This window comes from Pygoscelis adeliae, unplaced genomic scaffold (assembly GCF_000699105.1).
Source record: "Pygoscelis adeliae isolate BGI_AS28 unplaced genomic scaffold, ASM69910v1 Scaffold290, whole genome shotgun sequence".
In the NCBI taxonomy this organism is placed as follows: domain Eukaryota; kingdom Metazoa; phylum Chordata; class Aves; order Sphenisciformes; family Spheniscidae; genus Pygoscelis; species Pygoscelis adeliae.
The window spans coordinates 777,566-785,666 of record NW_008823965.1 but is presented as its reverse complement, the minus strand read 5'-3'; the positions used below and the strand labels follow the sequence as shown (position 1 = coordinate 785,666).

General features: G+C 38.6%; 1 protein-coding gene across 3 annotated transcripts in view; it reads right to left on the bottom strand.

Moving 5' to 3' along the window:
- Positions 1-20: 20 nt before the first annotated feature.
- The window catches only part of MED13 (mediator complex subunit 13), a 56,597-nt gene continuing 48,516 nt past the window's right edge, over positions 21-8,101 (bottom strand). For all 3 annotated transcript variants that reach the window (XM_009323935.1, XM_009323943.1, XM_009323951.1), the window contains 10 exons: positions 7,525-7,744; positions 6,689-6,880; positions 6,318-6,541; positions 5,714-5,856; positions 5,326-5,484; positions 5,046-5,231; positions 4,698-4,846; positions 4,286-4,459; positions 2,991-3,091; positions 21-2,288 (listed from right to left, as the gene is read on the bottom strand). In XM_009323935.1, the coding sequence (XP_009322210.1) occupies positions 2,156-2,288; positions 2,991-3,091; positions 4,286-4,459; positions 4,698-4,846; positions 5,046-5,231; positions 5,326-5,484; positions 5,714-5,856; positions 6,318-6,541; positions 6,689-6,880; positions 7,525-7,744 (1,681 nt within the window). In that variant the 3' untranslated portion in view covers positions 21-2,155. The remainder of the gene's footprint in view (positions 2,289-2,990; positions 3,092-4,285; positions 4,460-4,697; positions 4,847-5,045; positions 5,232-5,325; positions 5,485-5,713; positions 5,857-6,317; positions 6,542-6,688; positions 6,881-7,524; positions 7,745-8,101) is intronic.

The following is an 8,101-nucleotide window of genomic DNA, read 5'->3' as shown; positions in this document are numbered from 1 at the left end:
GGGGGGGGAAATAGGACATGTGTGTTGAAAATTCCAGTTTTAGGAGCATTTTTCCACTTCAAAAATCTCAGCCAAATGAGGGGGGAGGGGAACCTTCTGTAAGACAAAAATGTGCTGTTTAATCTGCAGTGCACTACCTTTATCAAGATAAAGTAATGGACAGACCCAGTTTTTAACTCTATTTATCAAAATATGCTAGCTTCTGATTGCACTCGTTATTTTGAAGAAATGACTGAAAATTTTCATCACCAATTGTACAACTTCTTTACACAAAACCAAAAAAGTTGCTAACATTGTATATACATGATTCAGTGAGACTGTTTATATGAAAAATGATCTCAGGCAGGTATTTTGCATTTACGAAACATGGTTTTCATTAACACAGTAAGTTTTGTAAATGCAAGCGAATTCTTCCTTGTAGGGGATTAACAGCAGGTGCACAAATGGATCTTAAAACTTGCTCCTTCAAAGGTTTAAACCAGCAAGACGGACAGCATTAAGACCCAGGACACGGGGTATCGCAGCAGGCTCACGTGAGCGCTGCAGGAGTTAAGTTTTTAATCTGGCAGTCAGATGAGGAACCCAGAAAAAGCATATGCAGTTGCTCTTCAGCACCCGTAGGGGCTATTTTAGAGCAGCATCAGACATTTGGCATGTGCTAGGAGAAAGGAAGGAAACTACCGAGAAGAAACGGTGACTGTAGATAGAGGGAGACGTTTACGAAAGCCTTGAGATTTGTCGGTCCCTTCCTTAGGGAGGGCTAAGCCTCCTTGGCACACGCCCCAGCCAGAGCCTGAAAAGGGGATACGGGGAAGGCCATACACTGATACTTGGGACCTTCACCACAGTGCCAAAAATACATTAAAAAGGAAAATGTTCAGGGTTTCGTGCTTTTTTTTTTTTTTTTTACTAGTGGAATAAAATCTGAATACCAGAATTCACTGAGAATCTATATACACCACATTTTAGTTAAACACACACCAATCTTAAAGTCAAGATTGACTATTTTTGCATTTGTAAAATGGCTAGAGCTGGGCTAAATTTCAGCCTTACAGGAGACTTTGGATAAGATCAGAGTTTTCTGTATGTTCCGCATCAGATTCACGTTTTTTCGCAAACGTGGAAGAAGAAAACGCAGTCACCACAGTGCCAAGAGTATCTAGGTAACAACAATGCACAATAGATATTCTTGTAATATTAAAACTAGTATACTGGAAATAGATCTGAGAATCTAGCCACAGCCCTGAACCATAATACAAACTTCAACTGAAGAGTTTATTCATTTTATTCTCACTACAAGTTAAACCACCTACAATATCACTTATATATTGCCATTGTTACTCTGTAAAGGTGTGATATAAAATGCTGTAAGACCCGGTACCTTTTCAATTTATATAAACACAGTGAACTTCATTACTGTACATGTACTCTGCAACTACAGCTTAGCTGTAAATCCCCCACACACAATGGTATGGACATTAACCCCTCTATCCCCATTAAACTGTACATCAAGACAATACAAATTTACTGTCCCCACCCACCCCTTACAAAAAAATAATACTCTAAAAGCAACCTACTGCAACTTTTAATTAAGACGATTACATATATTTTAGACCAATTGCTTTAAAGCAAGAAGGCAGTATAAACCTTCTAGGAAAATTTTTATAAAAGAGGTTAAGAAATATAAGACAATTTATACATTTAAAAACTTACAATAAATAAGAGATGCAGGCATTTTTGAATACTAGGTACTATAATCCAATACAAGAACATCTTGATGTTCCGAAGCCATAGGTTGAAACTTATTGTTCCTCATGTTTCTTCTCATCTCCATGCTTTTAATATTCATTAACCATGACTGGGTACTATGGCTCATTACTCTTCACAAATACTGTGGTTGGGGAAAAATGGTTAATTTTGCTACTAAAAATGTTATAATACACTTTCTGACCATCATTCTAGAGCGTCCCCCATAGTCGATGACTCAAAGACAGTAGGGCGATAGGTGCCCCTCTCACAAGTCAAAACAATATTTGCTGGAAGTAACAAGATTCATACCCCATCACAAACAACTTGCACTGAGAAGAATTATAACTTAGTCCTGCAGTGAAATATCCCTTTTCCTCATTTTTGTCTTGCAAAATTCAGATGAAGATCACAGCATATTCATGATAAAGTTATACAACTGATTCAGCACCACAAAATGAATTGGGAGACATGACCGTCTGTCCTGGGTTGCAGGATCACAGGTTAGCCAGGAGAGTGCATTGTACTGTTCCAGAACAAACCTGAAAAGCAAACAAGCTGCCATCAAGCCAACAGATTTTCTCACCAGTATCTTACAGTCCTAATTTAATATAATCCAGTTTCTTTGGTATTAAAAACATAAAATAGGTTTGCCAATATTCCAAAATAACATGCCTTTGGAATTATTACAGGCAGTTCAAAGCTGAACTTTCTTTCAGTGGAAAACGGTCGTTTTCATTTTCTGTGCTTAATTAATGTCAAGAGGTTCACATATTAAAAAAAAAAACACAAAGAAAAAAATCCAACATTTTCTCAACAAGCATCCTATGTTTACTTGAGTCTCTCTAGACTCCTGTGCTTCAGCATTTCAGTATTCCCACAAGATTGCCATGCAAGATCCTATAACTATCTTCCACTCATTTGTGCACCATCTTCTGTGTTACACCTCAAACTCTTCTACCTTGAGGAACTGATTGTCTTTCCAATATTTTCAGTTGTAATCAACATTGATTAGTTAAAGAAGGGCTTAGAGATGTTTGTTTTTAACTGCACTGTTCTGTGATAAAGCCATTTTTTAATCACCCAAAGCACAGCAATTTATATTGTATCTGTGATGTACTAAGGATATCAGCAGCACAAAGAAAAAACTAACAGCACAAAACCCAAACAAATATGTAGCCTCACTGCAGCAGTATTAAAAAATGAAATGCACAGTATTTTTGCAAGTGATTAATCATAAATACCTGAGCACATCAGAAGTTTGATTAGAATCAAGTGGATGGGAGTGTTTACTGTGGAGTAGCTCGTCTGATTGCACTGAAGGCACGTGGAGGTGCAAAGAGGCCTAAGAAAGGAAGAAAGATGCCAGCAGTTACTGCCGAATTCAAGTACAGCATATTTTCTTCCCTCCTCTGCGTTATTGACCCATACCTTGCAGTCACCTTCTATTCCCTGACACACAAGCCAAAACAAATCTTATCCTTAAGGCCGTCAACAAGTTCAGGAATTATCAGAATATATAAGGAAATGCAGGCAGATCTCTCCTAAAAGCACAGTGTTAGTAGTGTAATACAGCTTAGGAATTTTTTTTTTAAATCCCTTTGCCTACATTAAGTGATTATTAAAAAGGCAACTCGAAAAAAGTGGCCCAAGATGTCTGGTGGTATACAGACTTGGAAGTTCAGTTGCTTGCCGTAAGACGGGTCTATTTATATTCCATATATAGAGCTGCTTAGGGTAAATAATAAATCCTCTATTCAAAAAAATGTCCTATACCAAAGCCACAGCTGAGCTTCGGCCAAAAGGAACCGCTAATCCAGACACAAATAAGGCTGAAGAAGATGTATCTTTTATTTCATTAGAAAATAAAGCACAATATTAGAGATGCTAATTTAAGTAAAAAATGAATAATGTTAATACAGAAAGTTTCTCTGTATAGCCTTAAATGTGCCAAGTATGTCTTGATAGTGCCATAAGAAGATAAGGAGATCAGACAATATCCAGACAGATGATACAGTGACTAACACTTAGCAACAGCCAACGTGGAAAACCTAGCTTTTATGCTTTGTGCAATACGTAAGGAGATTTATTTATTATTTTTCTTTTAGCCAGTGTAAATGAGATATTACATTACACTTGTGTACTTCCCTCTCTACCACCAGTCCCCACGGGAGTCAAACATTAACCAGAGATCTGCCTAGAAACTCAACCTATTCTTACAAAATACTGTAGCACAAAACCAGAAACAGAAGGGAGCCCAGACTACCGTGAAGAAACCATCAGAAGAGCAGAACCCTTCAGAACATTTGCTACTTCCGTTAATCATTTTTCTTCCCTTAAAGAAAGCGAACATAAAAAGCCAAAGCTCAAAAGTCCGAAACCCAACCTCTCTTGAAGCAAAAGCAGACATATTCCAAGAGACATGCACCAACTTTGTTTTAAACATAGTAGTTCTCGTAATTCAGATCCCTCCACACTGCACAACTCTATGACAGACTGTCCAGGAAGACGGCTGTGCAGCCCGCTGAAGTTACAGTACCTTAAGGAACAAGGGACACTGATTTTGTGCTTGAGGACACGCTGACCAAAACCAGTCAGGCAATGGACCTGCTTTGGCAGTTGACACAAAATAACCAAGGGCCAATGGCTGTTGAAGTATATTTGTTACTTCATCGTGAGATTCTGTTGAAAGCAATCGATCTGTACCTTGACCCTGTAAAACAACAGGCAATGGTTTAATTTTAGGAGACAACAAACTTAACAGAAATTATCTGTAGCTTTCAAAAGACAAAAGCATTTTGAAATATCCAAGCATTACATGAACCTTGCAAAGACAATCCAATATCCAATTGATTCAAAACATTTCATAGGAACCTTTCATCCCACAGAAGGAAATTAGCAGATGGAGAAAAACAAGCAAAACAAAACTCTGTATTTACTCTAATAGTTACCTTGCCCATATCACCTCCATGGGGGTAGTGGGACCCTGGAGAATGTACAGGGGATCCAGTAGGGGATGCAGGAAGAATATTTATAATATCAGGATCAAGATCATCTCCAGTGTCTAACAAGTCAAAGATTCCCATTCCATCTGCTCCATCTTGAAAAAGAACAAGACCAGTGAATGTCCATAGTTTCCTTATGTACAGGATATGACAACACATTCTGAAATCAAGTGATTTTCCATATAAATCTTGTGGTTCATTAGAATAAACAGTCTTATTCTTATTATAGGAGGAGTGACAAGGGGTCTTTTGGTTGGTTTGTTTTTAAAACAAGAATAAATCCAATCTACTAACCATTGTTTGTGTTAAAGGCCAGATCCAAGTTTTCAGTGGTGTAAGTTGACGATGCTACTTGCACAGATGCAGATGTGGGAAACACAAGTATATGAGTGCATGATGTGTCCTGTGGGGTATTCAGCTGAGACGTCTGCATATTTAAAGTGGTGCTGCGTCCAAATACAGAGCCGGTCGATACAGAATCTTTGGAGGAGACGAGAAATCAAAGTATTTCCTTAGTTTTGCTAAACCCGAACTATTAGTTCCCTTGCCAGAAAAGAGAGAGTTTCTCAAATACCTGGCATAATAATGAAGGACCCCTGTGGTTCCATTGCCACCAAACAAGCACTGAGAATGCTGGGAGAGTCTGCAGCAGAGATACCACACATTCTGCACATGTCTTTTAGTCTCTTGCTAAGGGACTGAAGGTTTCGGCGACTCAGCAAACAACTCCAGTCTGAGGATATAAAGGATATAGGTTTGTCCAGAAGAACAGTGCTTGCTGCAGAATACATATTTTACATACAATAGTGTGTGGTGCAAACTTCACGTCTGTCAAGTTTCGAACACACAAAGGAACTCAAAAATTATTTAGGTTTTCTTCCAGAAACAGGGACAGACACTTTACATTACTGAAAGATGAAAGCTTCAAATCAAGTTTTCGAGACTAAAAATGCTAACGTTACCTTTCAATTCCCCATGTCCTATTCTTCCTAAACGGCCTATTACAACTCTCCATGGCAAAGAGCTCATCTGCACAAGTCCCAGGCACCATTCCCAGAGTTTCTGAAGACCAAGTCTGCGGGCAGAGCCCTTTTTCCTGCGAGCTCTAGAATTAAGAAAGAAGGGAAAACAAAGATAGAACCCACCTGCAACAAGTTTTTATTGCCGCGTTTGAAACTTCTTATTTGTATTAACCTGAACATTCACAGGACCCCAAGAATGTTAATATTGTAGTACATCAATTGCAACTTTGGTTTGTTTGGGTTTTTCTAATTAATCACATTCTAACACTGACATCAAAAGCCAGTAAGTGGGGGGGGAGGGGGGGTATGAACACAAATACAAACCCACTCAAGAATCACATGAAACCAAATAACCTTCTTCTAGAAATTTAACTTAAAACAATATACACATTATACGGAAAATATCCATTTGCTTTAGCTAGTTTTGCAATATAGTGAGTCTACAAAAGTCAGAGTTATTCTTACAGCATCATAAACAAACATTCTTCAGGGGAATGAAAGAAGACATACATGCTAAAAGTTAATTTAACAGTTCTGTTCTTACCTGTTTGGTACATCAATATTAATTATGCAAGTTTCTAACTGTTCTCCGTAGAGATCTGTACATGATGCAAGAAGCCATCTTTGATCATGAGACAAACAGTAGCCTACAAAAAGTACATTATACTTCTGGCCAGCTTCTCCAAAAGTTTCTCCTAGTTCTGTTTGCTTGTCCTTTACGGGAGCCAGTATAAAAGGAGGGGTGTATAGTCGAATACACTCAGGTCTCTATAAAAATGACAGAACAGACAATGATGTTTCAGGAAGCAATTATTCCTAAGAACTCTAGTTAGTTAACATGAAAGACGCCAGCGATTTAATTAACGGACCTTTCTCTGATCTGCATATTTACACAACCACATTAACAACACTCACATCAGGGCTCTTAAGAGCAGTTTCCATGGCTAAACCTGGGCCAAAGCCAGTTAACGTTTTCACGTTGGTGGAAGTTGGAAGAGGTCTCCGACACTGAGTAAAAGCTGAAAATGCCAGAGATTTTAAATGCTGAGTGTAAATCTGCCGGTCTTCATGTTTCACAGGTTGTAGAAGGTCCTGACAGGGGAACATCTTAGAGAGCATGGGGGGGGGGGGGGGAAATAGTTAGTTTCATCATTGGACTAAAAGGCTTTTGAGATAGTATTTAGGTACACTGCTTTTAGAATTTTACTTTGCAATCAAATTTCTCTGGTTCTCGGATATCTCCTGCCACTTCTTCCAAAGCTATATGGGACTTCAAGCAATTATTCTCATTGAAATTTTCTTCAGAGGAAAAAAGAATTTGTTTAGAAGAGAATCTTAATGATTCCTCCAAAAAGATGCCCTCTGTTAACTAGTTTTGCAGCTGCTGACAGCATTACAGTTGGATGTCTATCAGGAAGGAGCACTGTCTGAAGCTGAGCAGGGTCAGGCTGGCAGCACAATTCCAGTGATGGGACAAGCAGCTTTCCCATACTTCACTCATTACTGGAGTGGGCCATTACATTTCCTCGGACAGAAGACTGATGAGTTTGGAATCTACTACAGGATTTGGCTTTGGTTAATAACACCCAAACTGCTCTAAAAGCTATAATCTCAATGATGTACCAGCTGTAGAAGCTGTAGTAATGTTTACAAAGCAAATGAAACTTTCGCCTTGAGGGCGCTAGCGCCTCCAAAACACAGCCAAAGCCAAAGATACTTTGTTCAGCACGTTTCTATAAATGGTGGCTCACCTGCACGGAAATTATATTCTTGATGTTAGGAGGAAGAACCTGAACCATCTCTAAAAAGCAGCGCAGAAGTCCAAGTGTCCACAAACTAGATGAGCTACTGTTCTCATCCTTTTTTTCATATGTAAAAGGATCAATTATGTAAACTACAATTGCAGGTGGATAGGTGATAGCATGTGAATCTCCATCTGTAGGGACTCCAACTTTATCACGATCCATAGTGCTGGAAAGGAAATTTTGAAACCAGTTACAAAAAGCTGAGTTTTATAATGATTTATTTTTACTTTAAAATTAACATCAAATTGTCAAATATTAATCTGAAAGACCTTTGAGTCAACTGTGGTGTAAAAAAGTCTTTTTCTTTCGTTTTTGTATGTGAGCTTATCAGCAACTCAGTATTGCTTGTCTTTTCTTTAGCCTTCTTTATTACAGCTCAACAGCACATAGTTCTATTGCTTCAACTGGGGAACAAGGATACCTACAAGGTCAGTCTCTCCGTAAGAGCTGTCTTTACTACTATAACTTCGGTAACAGAAAGTCCAACTTTAAGATTGTGCCAGTTATCTACTCCCCGCCCCGC